A 17,865-nucleotide genomic window follows, 5' to 3' on the forward strand; every position below is an offset into this window, starting at 1 on the left:
AACCCGGCCCCAGCGTCATCCCCGTTTTTTAAGGCACCCCTTGTTGGGGCACACCGCAGTCGACGCCGGGGGCCCTGCAAGGTCCGCAGAACCCCCCTCGGGATGTGGGCACCCCTAACACCCTGGGAACGCTAAATTGCAAGGTCCGAAGAGAAGAGTTGCTATTTTGGCATCCCCATCCGCGATGCCAAAACGCATCCCGTCGATCAGAGACTGAGGGTCGCCCTGCTTCTGATTCTCACAGTAGGACTCCTTCTCAAAACGGTCCATCAGGAACTCAAACATGTTCTGGGACACCACGGACACGCCATCGGCCTTCCGCCTTTCGTTCATGATTTCTAGCCAGGCGTAGTCTTCCTCATCCATGTCATACTCCACCTCGTGATCCAGCTCCTCGGCTGACTTCTCAATGAACTTGTAGTAGACCGGAGGCCGCCTGGGCGCCGAGGGCGGACTGTACTCGACAATCCGCACCCGGGGCTCAGGAAGGGGGCTGGCAGCGGCAGGGGCACCGTGGGCACCGGGAAGGGCATCATTCTTCTTCTTCACCTTGTTGTTCTTGTGCCGCTTCGTTCGCAGACAGACCGGAGGTCTCTCGCTGTTCTCTTTATTGCTGTTACATTCGCTCAGCTCTTGAGCTGTGAGGTCATCTTCTAGGATGATCTCCAAGGGGTCAAAAATACTGATCCTGTGCAAGCGGCCTTCGATCTCTATCTCAACCATTCTCTGAGCTTGGGCATACGTCAGGGTCTCTCGAGTAGGGGAGTGCTTAATACTGCACGGGGAAGAAGAGGGCCTGGTTGTAGATACTCGATGGCATCGTCCTTTCCTCCTCATTTGGCAATGATTACCTAAAATGACAAGCAAAGGTTGAGTCAATACTTTCGTACCTCAAAAAAAATCGGGCAGAGGCAGCCCAGCCAAGTCCAAACCAGACAGATGCTGAAAGGGCCTTGAGCATTCTAAGATAGCTTAGGGCTGAGACAGTCAGCAGCTGAAATGCAAAGTCAGGACTGTGTGAGTTCAAATACTGCCCAAGACGCTTACTGTCTGTGTGGGCAAATCATAGAACCGGCTTGCCAGAGTCCCTCACCTGGAAAATGGGAATACCAGCAATAACAGCAGCAACCTCTGTGCCAACTGATTGTTTGCTTAGCATATGGTAGGCACTATACAAAGGCTTATTCCTGACCCCGCCTGAGAAACAGAGGTTTTGCAAATTCATTCATCTCAGATCAAGTCTCAAATTACCCCCCAGGACCCAGTGTCCTCTCCTCCTCCAGAGATGGGATTTGGGCGTTGCTGAGGGCAACAAGCAAAGAGGCAAAAGCAGAAGACTTTAGGGAGGAAGGTATGTAATCAAATATAAAGGGCTTTAATAAACAATGGTAAGAAAGTTAGTCACAGAAGTGTGAGAGAGAGAAGTTCAAGTAGAAGGAAGTTCTTTAGGGCCACAAACAATAATGGCAGTTGGCTCTACAAGTTAAACTCGCTGGTTTTTAAACCTATACAAACATTAATGGTTTCAAATGCTCTTCTACATAGGGAAATGTTTTCATCCACCAACAAGAACACGATAAATATCTTTCCCATTTTCTGAAAGATGGTGCCAAAAGCTTTATCCATATCACCCAAGCCTTATAAAGGACATCTGACCCGATTTGAATTAGTTTTAAAGGACAGACAGCCCACAGGAGATAAAGTAGGGGGTGGGTCCCCTCTTAAGCTGATTCCATGGGACCGATAGTATTGAATCCTGGGACAGGGGGTGGGGGGAAAAGACAGACCGAGCAACTGAACTTGGGAGGGGGCTTTAGTTCCTGCTGCCACATTATCATTCTAATCACAATTAATGACTGTCTCAGGGCAAGTGCTTTTCCGGTTCTATTAACAAGGAAGCAACTAGGAGGACCTGCCCAGCTCAGTCAGGTGGGAGGCCAAGGCAAATGAACTTAACTAGAGCAAGCGTCTCCCTGCCGCGTCCATGCTCCCCTCTTAGCCCACCCCGGCGATCTCGGACCAAGAGTCTACCAGAGGTCCCAGGGAGGAGCCCACCGCTGGCCAGCAGGTGAAGCGTCCGAATGCGCAGCGCTAAATCGGCGCGGGAGGCCCGGGAGAAAAGGGCCTGACGAAGTCCTTGCCCTCCTTTCTGAAAGGCTCCGAAGCAGCCCCTCCAGGGCCGGCCTCAGGCCCCCCAGCCCGCCCCAAGGCTGTCAGACGCCGAAAGGAAGCCTCCCCCGGCTTGGGCTGGCCAAGACTGTCCCGGCGCCTCGCCCCTTCCTCCTGCAGACAGCCCCCCTCCGCTGGCCGCCTCTGTTCGGTTTTGGGGGCTTCCTGACTACTTCCCAAACACAACCGGGCCGTAAGAACCCCGGGGCCTCGCGGACCCGCCAGGCAGGAGGGGGGGGTGGGGGCCCCGGGCCGGCCCGGCCGAAAACCCACCCCCGGGGAGGGAGACGGCTCGGGGACCTGACACCCCGGGGAGGGGACCCCAACTCCGGCCAGCCCCCGAAACCCCGGCCCGGACAGGCCGGCCCCACATCGCGGCGCTGTCCATCCTCCCTCCGGGCGGCACACCCGGCCCCGCCCCTCCCCCCACCCCCCCACCTGGCCGCACCGGGCGGGCGGGGGCCCAGGCCCCCCCCCCATCAACCACGGGCCGCCACTCGGACGGCCCCCGGCCCCCCCCCACCAACGCCCCTGCTCTCGGGGCCGCCGGGCCGGACAGCCCGGGCCGGGCCGGACAAACCCCCGGGCCCGCCCCCCCCCCCCGCCCGCCCTCCCACCTCCCCGGGACTCACCCACCTCCCGGGCTCCGGGAACCCGGGGCGGCCTGGGCCCAACCCGGACCCGGGGACCGCGGGCCCGGCGGGCCCCGGGCCCCGGGCCACCCCCCCGGGCCTCCCCCACGGCCGGCGGGGCCTCCTCACCACCCCCTCGTGGGGCCCCCCCGGCCCCTCCCCCCTCCCACCGAAACCGGGCCCGGCCGGGCCCGGCCCTCCTCCTCCCCTCCCCTCCCCGCTCCCCCGGCTGCCCCTCCCCCCCCTCGCCTTCACCCCTGCCTCCTCCCCCCCGGAAACAAACAATGGCGGCCCCCCCCGGCCCGCTCGGACCCCCCGCCCGGACACCCCCACGCGCCCGCCCCCCCTCCCCGCCCCCCCACTGCCCCGTCCTTCCGCCCCCCGCCCCCACCGCCTCCCCGCGCGCGGGGGCTGCCGGGACCCCGAAAGGAAGCCCGGAGGCCGGAATCCCCCGCGCTCCCGGCCCGGCGGCTCCGCCCCCGGCCCGGCAGACCCTCCCCACCCCCCCCGCCAGTGTGCCTAGTCCGCGCGTGCGCAAAGCTCAGAAGGGTCTGCCATGCTGCCCCTGACCCTTAGACTCGAAACCCCCGGAGGTGCCGCCCGCAGTCCTCCCGTGGCTGCGGGCACCCGCCCACCCAAAAACGCCACCCGCCCTCGAGGAGCTTAGCGTCTAATCTGGGGGCAGGGGGCGCCAGAGAGCGAGCGGTTCCCGGAGGCGGGGGTTCCTAAAACCTGGGGGGAGGGGAGGGAAGTGGGCAGCGGGCGCCCCCCGGATGCGGGGGGGCGTCACGGAGCGAGGGGCTCCTGGTAACGCGGGGCGGGCGGCTGGTGGAGGAGGCCCGAAAATCTGAAAAGTCAGGAAGTAAAGAGAGGAGAGAGACCCTCCCCGCACTGGCCCCGAGCCGACCCAGGGGTGGGGGAGGGGAGGCCTCAAGAGTCTAGGAGGAGAGCGTTCCACTGAGCCCAGGCCGAGGCTGCGGGGCCCAGGCCGGGGCTGGACCCCCCGAACACCCTGGGGCCATCCCGAACCCGGGGAGGGGATGGGGACCAGGGGAAAGTACCCGGAGAAAGGGGTCCCGGGTGAGGCCGGCCCCGGAAAGAAGTCTGGCCCAGCGGAGGAAGCCGCCAAAAGCAGGACAGCTGTGCAGGGACGGTGGGCAGAGAGGATGGGAGCAAAGGAGGAGATGTGGACGCGACTGGGCGCAGCAGAGAGGGAGAGCATGCAGTCTGCTGGAGAAGGCTGGGCGGAATCAGATCCAGGACCTCTTTCTGTGCCATAGCCAAGGGGAAATAAAGTGTGAGGGAGTGCTTCTGGGAAGTTAGGGAAAGGAAAGGCAGGAGCCTGGGGAGGGGGCAAGGGCACCCAGCCTGGGGAGCGGGCACTGACTGGTGGCCCAGCCCTCCGCTCAAAGGGCTGTCATCCGAGAGGAGAGACCTGGGCTTGTATTGTGATGGCGGAGACCACATCCTGCCTCCCCATAGGGTACACAGTACTCCCCTAGTGACCCTAAATTGAGGAATATAATAGCCCTGCCTTTGGGGAGTGTCAGTGTGAGAGGAGAGACTTAACCCTTGCCCTTGAGAGTCATAATCTGATGAGTAAAACTTGACTTCTCTCTTTAGGGGATGCCTCTAAGACAGATGGGAAAGACATGGTCCCCTAGGGAACTCCCAATCTGATGGGGTAAACAAAATCAAAGAATATATAATATATAAATACATAAGCATGCCTATATTAGGATTATTTTTAATTTAGGGAAGACATAAGTAACACAGATATACATATCAACTGTCAATTCTGCTCCTCCCTCCATCTCTCCCCAAAAAAATCTTCACTAAATACCCAATGTGTCCAAATCTCTAAATCACTTGCTCTGCTGGTTTTTCTCCAGAGCCAAAAAAAGTTCATTGTAAATATATGGAATTGCACAAAGAGTAGAAAATTCTGTGCTTTGACTTCTATTTTTGTGGCTAAGAAGAAAGACCTGTGGCCTGGAAATAAAAATGGCCAAGAGAGAATTCATCAGCAAAAGCAGAGAGAGATAGGGAGCACCAAGCTGTCTTTGGCAAGTTCAAGTCTCAATGTCACGGGACCCAAATTAGCTAGGGGACATGGTATTGAAAGAACTGATCTTTAGCAGAGTATTAAGTTGGTGAGAATTCACCAAATGGGATCCAGACCCAGAACCACCTCACTGTCCTCCAGCCTTCATTCAGTGTCAGTAATTACCCTGCTTCAATGTCTTCTGCCCACTTTTCTTCTCTAACTCTGGCATCCAATCAACACAAATATTCCTAAGAAGTATCAGCCAGTTGCTTCTTGGCTGTATTCAATATTAGATTCCCCAGACCTGAAAAGTTTTCCCTGGCTACTAATCTTCAGCTCAGTGCTGTCTAGGAGAATGTAAACTTCTTGAGGGCAGGGACTTGATTTTTGCCATTTGAATCTCCATCATTTCACTCAGGGTTTAATATAGTAAGGGTTTAACTAATGAATTTTTGGTCTGGTGCTTGCTGAGCTACTTGTTAATGATCTTAGAATAACCTTGGAGAGGATGCCAGAGTATGAAATATTGCATATGATATCAGATTTTTTTTAAATATCCAGATCCATTTTGCTGATTATTTTTTCTCCCTCTTAAAAAAAATCAGTTATAGGAGATAGCTTTTTGGGATGGGAAAGGTTAAAGGGAGAAATTCAAACTAAAAATATCAATACAAATTTGTTGTAAATCACTTTTAGTCACTTTTTTAAAAGCTGTATTGGAGAATGGGAGAAGTACAGTAAAAGTGGCAAAGCAAAAGCTTTATTGCCAAGAGAGAGAATAATCTGCAACTATCATCTGTCAAGCATTTATTAATATTGTTTCCATTATGTGTCAGGTACAGTGTTAAGTGGTGAGGATACAACAAGACACAGGGCCGTCTGCCCTCAAAGAGCTCACAATCTAATTCACGGAGACACCATGGTAACAACAATAATATACAAACAAACTTTAGACAAGATAACTAGAAATAACGGGGAAAGCTCTTAGAGCAGTGAGCTTGACATTACAAAAGTCTAGAACATTATTAAAGAAAACTAGAAAAGACATTGATGATCACAAAAAAAAGCTAGGATGGCACTATCAAGAACACATTCTGTTAGAGATCTGTTTTTGTTTGGGTCTTTTTAGAATTTAGTAAACCATCTCATAAAATCTGCCACACTTTTTGTAGAAAAGATGAAATGTGGGCCATATGTTTGGGGTTAACACAAAATAGATTTTGAACTGGCTGAATAGCCAAAGTCAAAAAGGAGTCATTAATAATTGCTGGTTGACTAAAAGGAATTAGGGAGTCCCAAGAAGCTTTGTTCCAACTTGTGCTACTTACTATTTCTATCAGTGACTTGGACCAAAGAATTAAAAGACACTTATCAGATTTGAAAATGACAAAAACAAATCAAATATTCATAAATTAAGGAATGGATGAATAAAAGTAAAGCAGGTTAATGTAGGAAATGATTTAAGAGAAGGATATGAAGAAATCCAGAAAGACTTGAATAAATTGACTCAAGGTGAAATAGGCAGGATGAGAGCCATTTATATAGAGACCACAACTTTACAAAGGAAAATCAAAAGAGCTGAAGAATTTGAATCATTGCCATGACCAAGACTCCAGAAGACAGAGAATATGAAGCATCTCTCCCTCTTCTAGATAGAAAGGTGATGGATTCACTACAGATGCAGAAAGAGATACATTTCCAGATGATCCCATGACATTACAAATTTTTTTTTGGATTCTACTTTTGGTACAAGGGATGGGTTTGTGTTGTTTGTTTTGGGGGGAGGTTGTTTTTTTTTTAATGACTTCAACAGGCTAGAACACTGGCTCAGATCTAGTCTGAGGAGTAAATCTAAAATGGTTGAAAAAAGTCTACAAGTACAAGATGGGGAGATAAGTCTAGAAAAAAGTTCTAGTTCAGAAAAAAAAATTTTTTTTTTTTTCTTAGTGGACTTAATATAAGCCAACAGCCAAGAAACCTGATGACCTCTGACTAGATTGAGGAAAGTTCAGCATCCAGAAATAGGGAGTTAGCCAAACCTGAAGAATTGTACTCAGTCCTTGATGCCACATTTTTTGAATGATAAAAAGAGCTCACATTTATTTATATAGTTATTAAGGTTTGCAAACCACTTGACTTGCATCATTTCATCAGATAGTGTATGCAGAGGCATTGAAAAGGAGGATAATGTCCAAAGGACAACCAGGACTGCCTAGCCAAGAGACATGTTTATGGGAGGAATTGAAGACATTGAACCTGCAGAAGTGGGATTACCTGAGTGGGAACTGGAGGGCAATGAAAAACAGATCGGCCTTCCCCAGAGGGCAGAATGGGGAGCAATAGGGCAAAGTTGCAAAACATCAAACTTAAAACTTAATATAAGAAACAACTTCCCCAAAAAAATCAAAACACGGGAATCCTCTGCCTCAGGAGGTATTGTACTCTTTCTCTCTTGAAGTCTTCAAGCAAAGGCTAGAGGATTATGGGTCAGGTACGTTATAGGAAAATATGTTTTCAAGTACAAGTTATTCTAGATGGCTGTTCAGGTCCATTTCAACTCAGAAGCTCTGAATCTTTGGACCCATACAGTGATAAATCTGAAATGGGGTGTCAGAAGACCCTTGGCACATTCTACTCTAGGGATCTGCCACTGGTTGATAATTAGTAGTTGGGTAAAGCTCCTCCCCTTTCTAGGTTACAAGTTCCTCACCTATTCTATGAAATAGAACTCACCAATACTATGAAAGTGTTGGATTTCATTGCTAAAACACCCTCTCATATGTTTTGTTCATATTGTTGTTCAGCTGCCTCCAACTCTGTGACTCCATTTAGAGTTTTTTTGGTAAAGATACTGGAGTAGTTTGCCATTTCCTTCTCAAACTCATTTTACAGATAAGGAAACTGAGGCAAACAAGATTAAGTGATTTCCCAGAATTACACAATAGGTGTTTAATGTCAAATTTGAACTCTGGTCTTTGTGACTTCAGGCCTATTGCTCCACCTACTGCACCATCTACCTGCCCTATTAGACATTCTTTAAAAGCAAAGACTACATCATAATTCACCTCTGCACCTCCATATCCTAACATTGGGCCTTGCAGATGGTATGCACTTAATGTTTCTTATTGAATTTGGTCCTGAAGGGACTTTTAACTAAGGGAAATGCCTAAAGGAAGCTCATGAAATTTATTTAACAATCAAATGCTAACACAGTTTTTTAAATTCACTTATTTTTCTCTTTGGAATGATACCAAATAACTTCTCAACCTAGGAAAATGAGATCTAGTTTCATTTTTGGACATGGTCTATGTGAAAATTTGATTTGCCTGAATGTGCATATTATGACAGTTTGGGTTTTTCTTCCTCCTATGCATCCAGTGTGTAGGGGTATGGGGAGCTAGGGGAGGGAGAGAAAATAAATGCTTATCAATTGGAAAAAAAAAAAAAAGCACAAACTAATTTTTTAAAACATTAGCTGAATCCTAAAGCAGCTTGAGGCCCCTTCAGACCAAATGCTTCTGTGAAAAAAAGAGAAAAGCTCCAAGCAAGCCTCTTTTTAGCTTTGGGCCTAACTGGAAGGTAAAGAAGATGAAAATTTCTTTCCAATGACTGCTATTGTTTGTCTTTCTCCCCTCTCCAACCTCCCACCTACCCCTCACAGATAGCAGCCACACAATCAACATTATTAGAATCACAAGATTTAGAGCTAGAAAGAACTTTAAAAATCCTAAGCAAGTGAGCAACAAGAGATCTTAGAAACAATTTAGTCGAACCTGTTCATTTCACAGAATAAGGCTTGGGGAAGGGAAGGAATTTATCCAAGGTCACACAAAGTGAGGAAGCAGCCAAGTCAGAATTTAAACTCAAACCCTCTAACTCCATAGTCCATTCACCATACCACCTTCTTTTCTTTCTTTTCCTCCTTTTTTTTTTTCTTAAATCACTATTTTGATCAGTTTTACCAAACTTTCCATATATAAGCCCAGTAAATCAAAACAAATCCATACCTTGGCCACATCTGAAAATATTATCTCCTTCTATACCCTAAGTCCATGACTTTTCTGCCTGGAGATGAGCAGTGGGCTTCATTTTTTTATCCTCTGGACCTATGGTTAGTCAATTCATTGGTTAATGTATTGATGAGAATTCTTGTTTTTCAACAATGTAGAAATTTCTACAAGGTAGAAGTTATAGTCAATTAGTCAGTCAATAAGCATTTATTAATGTGTACTAGGTACTGTGCTTGGCACTGAGACTAAAGAAAAGTCCAAACACTGACCCTGACCTGTTATGGGCCAGGACTCTGAATTTGAAACAAAGGATTCTTACAAGTCAGTGGAATTGATAGAGACAATAGTTATCTACAGGGAGATGTTTTGGGCCAGAACTTGAAACAAGGTACTAAGTGGAATTGAGGAGACAATGGTTAAATCTAGTTTAGCATCGATTTAATCCTATAACAAATAATGGTTTCCTAGTGATATAATGATTGGTGTATACTCAGTGTGGAACATATAAGCAAAAAGCTCTCAGGGCCAGAGAGGGACAAGCACACTAGAAACTCTCAAAGGCTAAGATAGATTCATTCCATCTTCCACCTTTGTTGTGGCTGGAGGCTGAAGCACAAACCCTTGGAATTTGGAGAGATTCAGAGGCCAGAGAAGGAGGCAGGAGCTCAAGCTCTCGGAAACAATACTTCAGAAGGCCTCTAAGGAAAAGAGACAAGACTTAGAAAGAAATAATAAAGGATTTGGACTTTAACCCCTGACTACTCATGCGGTGATTACTGAACTGAAACAAAAGCTGCTTCCAGAGACCCAAAAAAAAACCTCAATAGAGAACATGACATGTTAGAGAGAACATTACACTGACCTCAAGAATCTTACATCCAAAATTTGTACTGGAGACAGAGAGGAGATGGGAAGTAATGTCTGGAAGATGAGTGGAAAGGGCTCAATGGAAAGAAGACTTCTGACATAAGATGAGAATGGGGACCAAAGACACAGAGTCCTGGAATCGCCAAGGGACAGACACAGGAGATGGTGTGTCATGTCACAAGTAAGTCCACGTGGCAGAATAGAATAAAGCAAAGGGTGAGAAGATGGAAAGGTGAGAAGAAGCTAGCTTGTGAGGGGCTTTAAAGCCACACAGAGGAGTCCAGATGCAATGATATAGTAGTGAGACAAATGTGTGGTGAAGCTCCATATATGGCGAGTTTGCCTAAAGGTAGGTGGAAGAGACATCTCTAACCACTCCTTCCCCTGTACCCTTGTCCAAAGGAAAGGAAAGGAGGGTTGGGACTAAAGGCCACTCCAATCTCCAGATAAAGAGCAGCTATTGGTAGAGAAGTATATCTATCTGCTCCTTAAAATATTGTTTTTCTAGGACACATGATTGAGTTTGAGCTATCTTCTAATTGCTTTGACTTGGGGGGGGGAAGAGAACCCCAAATTCTATATCCAAGGCTTGAACCCTTTCCTACCTAATGCCAATTCCACAATAAACCCCCCAGTGATAGCAAAGAAACTGTAATCCAAATCATAATAAAGCAAATCATAGAGGTTCTATATAAATATATAAACACACCAGATGAAAAAAGGTGAAGGTGCTCCCTCCATTGGGAATGATATCAAGAGAGAGGGTCCTGGATCTTATCAAAGAAGAAACTCCTCAAAGTCCCTGCTGTAGCAAGCTGGGGAGGACATGATGGAGGCTGTCCATCGCTCTTTTCATGTCTTCCCAGAGGTTTTTCTCCCTTCAACCATCTAATGTGTGGTGGGGCTCTTCCATCTTCTCTTGAAGCTGGAAGTGACTCAACACCTGAAAAAAACTTGAAGCTTGAAGAGTCTCTAAAGGGGGACGAACGACCCTTAGAAATCTGAACAGAGCAGTGGATGAGTTTGCTCATGGAACCTGCTAGCCAAAGATTTGAAAAGTAAGCCCAGGCAACTATATACTATAAATATGGAGGAAGTATAGACATGGTTGTGGACAGTAGGGGAAAAGGCAATACACAGGAAGAGATTGAAGGTTAGAGTGAAGATGACAGTTGAGGGCAATTGGCAGAAGTTAGAAGTGAGTGGGATTAAGGGTAATGAGGAGTTTGCTTTGGCAAGGAGGATCACTTCAAAGACAGAAGCAAAAGAAGAGATAAGGAGAGAAAACTGAGTGATGTGAGATGAGGAAAATAGAAAAAGAAAAACTCAAGACTGACTAATATTTTCAGTGAAGAATGAGATGATAGTGTTTGCTGAGAAGATATGGGGAGAGGATATAATGGAAGATGAGGAGGGGTGAAAATGTTCATGACAGCTGCTACTGGGAGCAAGATAAAGAAGTGATAAGATAGGTTTTTCCATAATGATAGCCCAGTTGAGATTGCATAATATAACTTGGTAGTGGGCCCAGTCGGCAGTAATTTGTGGGGTTATCCCCCATGCTGTTCTGTAGCATATAACTAGGGGAGAAGGTGGCAGATTGTAGAAGTCAATCAAGACTGGGGTTTGGCAAGGCATGGTCACTGATAGGAGCAGGGGGCAAGGAATCAAGGAATGACGATAGTATAGGCTCTTGCTAGGACAGGGAGGAAAGTATATATAGTGCCAGAGGGGTGGACTGGGAAACAACTGAGGGCTGAAGATGACAATGAGGAAGAAGGATGGGATGAAAGTTATAAGGCAGTGGGGGAAATGGCATGATAAAGCATTTATTAAGCAATTAATATGTGCAAAATGTACAGATAAAAAAGACAGTACCCAGTCTAGCGCTCCCTTTCTTATGAGAGAAGGTACCACATGAAAGATACTGAAAAGCCAAGAGTGAAGAGCAGAAGACCTTGTGTTAAAATTCAGAGAAAGAGGCTGACTGGTCAAGGTCTTTCTTTATACTGAAGAGGCTCTCTTCAGTGAGAAAAGAGGGCCAAAGGAGTAGAGGGGAAAAGGAACAAAGTCTCCATATCTAGTCTTCAGTTTCCACCATCTCAGTTTCCAATGCTACACTATTTGATTTTGTGAAGGATTATGGTGGCCAAGAGTTGAGTTTATTTTTCCAAGTTTTCAGTGGCTGTGGCTGTAGGATCTACAGATCTCCTGGTTCTAATCATTTTACTCTGTGCCAGTAGATAAAGCTCTTCCCAAGTTTCTCTGAATCCATTCCCTTTCACCATTTCTTGTGGCACGACAATATTCCATTTCTTTTGTTTGTCATAATTTGTTCTGCTTTTCTCTCAAGAATAACCAACCTCTTCACTTCTAGGTCTTCTCTACCGCAGAGGCATTACTACAAAAATTATTGTCCCTATGTTTCCCTTTGATCTCTTTGCCTAATAGTAGTATCACTAGGCCAAAGGGTATGTGCAATTTAGTGACTTAAGGACAAAATTCCAAACTTCCTTCAGAAATTCACAGCTGCCCTGAGAGTGAACTGGTGTGTCAGTCTTGTAGCCCCTGCAGCATTTATCATTTTCCATATTTTTAATCTTTGCCATTCTAATAGGTATGAGATAGAAATTCAGAGTTGTTTTCCTTTACATTTCCCTTATCATTAGTGATTTAGAGCCTTTTCCTATGGTTGTTAATTGCTTGGATTTTTTTCCCGTTGAGACCTGCTTGTTCATATCCTTTGAAGCTTTGTTGTTATACTTGTGTCAGACTCTTCATGACCCCATCTGGGGTTTCTTAGCAAAGATACCACAGTGGTTTGCTATTTCCTTCTCTAGTTCATTTTACAGATGAAGAAACTGAGGCAAAGTGAAGTGATTTGCCCAGGGTCACACAACTAGTATGTGTCTGAGTCCAGATTTGAACTCGAGGAGGTGAGTCTTTCTGATTCCAAACACAGCAATGCACACCACCCAGCTGCCCTTTTGGCCCCTTACTTATTGGGGAATAGCTCTTATTCTCATATGTTTGAATCAATTTAAAAAGCAAGCAATTATGAAGTTCCTAGTATGGGTCAGGTACTGTGCTAATTGCTGGTGATACCAAGAGGGAAAAAAAAAAAGACTATATAGCTTAGCAATCAGGGAGGTTTATTGCAAAGATTATTCTCAGGCTCACAGAATTTTTTTTTTTTTTAGGCTCAGAATTTGAGAATTGAAAGGAACATCATGGCGGGGGGAGCTTTTAACTTTTTCCTTTCTAACATTAATTGCAGTGATTTTGTTTGTGTAGGAAACTTTATATTTTATGTAATTAGAATTATTTGGTTTATTATCTATGGTCTTTTCTACCCTTTGCTTGATTAAGAACTCTTTTACTATTCATTATTATGAAAGCATCTCCTTCCCTATTCCTCAAATTCATTTTTGATATAACTTTTTATACATAGTTCATGTTTGCATTTGGAAGTTATTGTGGCCTATTGTGTAAGATATTGGCCTATACATACTTTCTCCTAGGCTGTGTTCCAGTTTCCTAGCAGTTTTTATCAAAAGGGAGTCTTGATTCCAGTACCTGAGGTCTTTGGGTTTATCAAACGCTATGCTACTGTGTTTATTTGTTTTCATATGATATGGTACCTGATCTGTTTCACTGATCTGTTTTTCTATTTTTGACTAGTGTCAGATTGTTTTGATAATTATGACTCTGTAGTATATTTGCAGAATTGCTGATCTCACTTCCCTAACACATTTTTCCTATTATTTCCCTTGAGATTCTTGACCTTTGATTTTTTCATATGAATTTATTCCTATTTGTAGTTCTATAAAATAGCCTTTTATTTGGTAATTTAATTGGCATGACACTACCATTGTCATTATTATTATATTAGTGTAACCCCGTCCCAAAGCCTATTGATATAGAACTCTCCTTATTGATGAAAATGAATGTCCTGCCCTTTGAAACTGGACAGATGAAGTGGAGAAAAATTGGCCAGAGGAAGAGAACTCTAGCCTTCCCATTCTCTTTGAGGACTCTTTAAGGCTAAGTTGCCATTAGGATTTTTGAAGCATTTGAATGACTCTGATGTCCATCTTTGAGAAAAAAATGGAAGAATCCAAGCCCACTTTGAATGCTGAAGGGAAACATTCTAGGAACAATGAGAAGAGCTGCAGTCTCTATTATGTCCCTATCCTTAGCTTGCTACTCTAGAGACAAGGAGTTATTCCCTTAGGTGAGATCCAAGACCCTCTCTTTTCAGAGCTGAGTTATCTCTCCCAGTGAAAGAATTCCTTCTGTCTGTATTGTTTGGAATATATTCTTCTATGAATAGATTCTCTGATTTCTGTTTTGCTGTGATTTGGATAAAAGAACTTTGCGTGAATTTTTTTGTTTTGTTTTTGTTTTATTATTTTCTATGTATGTTCATTGTGGAACTGATATTAGGTAGGAAAGGAGGCAAGCCTTGGATATAGAATTTGGGAGTCATCCTTTCCCCCAGATAAATGAAAAATTGATCAGAAATAAGATTCCCCTATGAAAACAATATTTAAGGGAGCAGATAAATATCCATCTAGCCTGGTATCTCCTCTTCCTCTAGGGTGATTCCTACAAGAAGTTGGATTCCATGACTCTGCACTGGTCAAACCACATTTGGAAAACTTTGTTCCATTGTGCACATAATTGATTAAAGAAGTTGACAAAATGGAATGCATTCATAGGAGGTTGATCAGGATGAGAAAAGGACTAGAGACTATATCACATTACTGGAGGATCAAGGAAAAGAAATAGGAATGGACAGCCTGCAAAAGAAAAGACTTAAGGCTGGCTAGGTTTTGCGACAGTGGATAGAGCACAGAAAGCTCTGAATTCAAATCCAGCCCCAGAGCCTTACTACTGTAAGTCATTTAACCCTTATCTGCTTCAGTTTCCTCAACTGTAAAATGGGTCTAAGAACAGCTCCTTCCTCTCAGTGGGGCTGGGAGAATCAAGAGAGAGCGTCTCCTCCTTAGGGGCTGTGACTAATCCCTTCTTTCTCCCCTATCGCCATCTGCTGGTGCTTGGGCTGAGGTGCTCTCAGTAGGTTCTCTGCTACTGCCACTAGCAATTGAAGTGGCTATTCAGGTTATTTCCCAATGGGAAAGGTCTTCTTTTCCATCTTAATCCCCAAGACTATCTCATCTCTTGTGATTCTGACTCAAAATCAGAGTCTCTGGCTAGAGAAGCAAGTAGTTTTTAACTGCTTTTCTTCTGGTTCAGCTGCCACCCATAGAATTCTGTTTATTCTAAATTAGAATGAGAGAATACCTTTTAGCTCATTTGACCCCCCCTTCATGCTCTGTCTACACAATGCAAATCATTCTCTGTAGCTTTAAGACTGGAAGAACACGCAGGACCTGGCAACTTTTGTCTTGCCTAGCGGCTAGCACCAAACTTCCTGCCCAGTTTCAGTCTGCCCTCAGTTTTCTCCCTGAAGGTAAGACAGCATTTTTCATCATGAATCCTTGGAACTTGTCCTAGATCATTGTATTGATCAGAGTAGCTAAGTTTTTCACAGTCGATTATTATATAATATTGCTGTTACCACAGACATTTTTCTTCTGGTTTTGCTCATTTCACTTTACATCATTTCATACAAATCTTCCCAGGTTTTCCTTTTACTGTCTTCTTCATACCCCATATTCCATCACAATCATATATCCCAACTTGTCCAGGCATTCCCTAATTGAGGGACATCTCCTCAGTTTCCAGTTCTTTGCCATCACAAAAAGAGCGGCTATAAACATTTTTGGATCTATGAGTCCCTTTCCTTTTTCTTTAATCTTTCAGATACAGAATTGGTAGCAGTTGATTGGTTATTGTCCATTATAGAAGAGGACCAAAATGACATCATTATGTTAGTCAAGTTACAATGTGTCTCACTGTGGTTGATCAAACCAATATGAGCTTGGAATGTTCAGGTTGACACAAATAGTCCATGTGAACATTTGGGGTGGATTCTCTAAATTTGTGCATCTTGAGTTTCTTTTGTGCTACTTCAATTCTGCTTTGCTCATAGAACACAGCATCTTCTCTGACGAGATCACATCATGCTGGGCATGTGTCATGTGTCAGCATCTCCCATGTCATATAATCAAGTCCACAGTTTTTAAGTCTTGAGAATGTCCTTAGACACTTTCTGACTAACATGTGAACACTTATCCTGTATGAGTTCTACATAAAATAGTATTTTCGGCAAGTGTATGTTTAGCATTAAACAGCAGCTCTACTATTCAGTGTTGATGGAGCCACATTAATTAGTGATAAGGACATGATCCTGGAGAGATGTGATGAACACTTCCACAGTGTTCAACAAATTATCATCAATGCTGATGCCATTTACCATTATCTCAGATTGAAGTCAATCTCTCCCTAGCTAAAGTTCCAACTAAAGAAGAGGTTTTGCATGCTTGTGACAAAGCATTTGCTGATTCTATTCCAACTGAGATTTACAAGGTGGCAAGTCTGTTGTTCATACCAAAACTGATGCATTATATGGCAGGTATATAGTAGAGCTGCGTTGTAAATCTTTGGCCCATAAATAGCCTTCAGGGCATCATAAAAGCCCTTTGGATTGTTACTATCAGCATAAACTGGATTTCAACTCTTGTACTTACTTTTGATAGAATTAAATGCTGCCTTCTTAAAGATAGTTGAATTATCTTGTTGGTACACCCTGTCGAGTTCTTGTTAGGTAAACAATGTTGGTGATGAGAAGATCATGAGGTGCACAAGTCTTCAGTGACTTTGCTCCATTTCTCCCAAGGACTCCCTGCCATATCTGGCAGTCTAAGCTGACTCTAGCCTTTGAGTCATCCTGAATTATAAGCTTGCACTCTTTTGGCATGTTGATGATAAGGGTCTCCAGGTTTTCATAAAATTTTTCTTTGATCTCATCAGGGATTGTCACAATGGAAGCATAGGTACTATTGATGGTGGTGTGGCATTTTCCCCCCTTCTTCTCGCCCCTTCTTCACATCATGAGGTGAACAGTGCAATCCTTAAAAGGCTGCTCAGACCCCTAGGGGACTACCAAATTCCACTGAAGCTTCCAGAAAGAAGATGACCCTATGGGCTAGGCCACCTGTGGGCAGGATTGTGACTACAACTCCCAATTTAATTGCATCTGCTGTTTCATCCCTTATCTGTTGCTACAGGACTCTGAGACAGGTAAAAATGGTATAGGTGATATCTTTTAATTCATGCATAAATTGGATTTAAGTGATGTAGAGTTGCATGAAGTTGTCAGCCTCGTGCTCTTTGCCAGTCAGCACAATCCAGTGCCAGGACTGGTGGTAGCACTAGATAGAGTGAATGACCTTGGAGTCATTGATATCTAACCAAACTCTAAGCACCCCACAATGCCTGCTTCAGCTGCCTTCACGGGCATCAGAACATTGTTCTTGTCCACCCATTCTACCAAGTGAAGTCTTCACATGCTTGGGAGTAGACACCCTCCAAATTCACTAAGGAATTTGATTCTTCTTGGTTACCCTCAACCTGGTTTAGTCTTTCTGCTGAAATTTATCAAGTTATGGCTGCTGTGCATGTTATGGCTACTTAGAGGTGAGAATTAGGTGGGTTAGGTGGACATCAAAGATGGAAAGCAGCCCTCCAAAGGTACTAGTCTTTGCTGAAACACTCTGCATCCCATATTATTTCATGTAATTAAAATTAACCATTTTATTTTCCATAATCCTCTCTATCTCTTGTTTGGTCACCAACTCTTCCCTAATCCATAGATCTGATTGGTAAAATTTTCCATGATCCCATAATTTGCTTATGAATTTTGCTTTAGGTCAAAATTATGTACCCACTCTGACTTGGTATACAGTATGAGATGTTGTTTTATACCTAGTTTTTGCCAAATTGTTCTCCAATTTTCCCAACAGTTTTTGTCAAATAGTAAGTTCTTGTCCCTAAAGTTTTGAATTTATTAAGCAATAAGTTTCTGTGGTCATTTCTTTTGGTACTAATACTAGTCTATCTTATTGATAAATCATTTTATTTTTTATCCAGTACCATATTATTTTGATAATTATTACTTTATAATATAATTTGAGACCTAGTACTCCCAAACTGTTTTCCTTACCTTTTTTTT

At 44.5% G+C, this 17,865-nt stretch overlaps 1 protein-coding gene across 1 annotated transcript in view; it reads right to left on the reverse strand.

Annotated features, from left to right (window-relative positions):
• The window catches only part of BRD1 (bromodomain containing 1), a 57,861-nt gene extending 55,456 nt beyond the window's left edge, over nt 1–2,405 (reverse strand). Inside the window, 1 exon segment of the mRNA XM_003770771.4 lies at nt 3–2,405. Within this exon segment, the coding sequence (XP_003770819.2) occupies nt 3–837 (835 nt within the window). The 5' untranslated portion in view covers nt 838–2,405.
• Between the last annotated feature and the right edge of the window lie 15,460 nt (nt 2,406–17,865).

Source organism: Sarcophilus harrisii, chromosome 5 (genome assembly GCF_902635505.1).
Source record: "Sarcophilus harrisii chromosome 5, mSarHar1.11, whole genome shotgun sequence".
In the NCBI taxonomy this organism is placed as follows: Eukaryota; Metazoa; Chordata; class Mammalia; order Dasyuromorphia; family Dasyuridae; genus Sarcophilus; species Sarcophilus harrisii.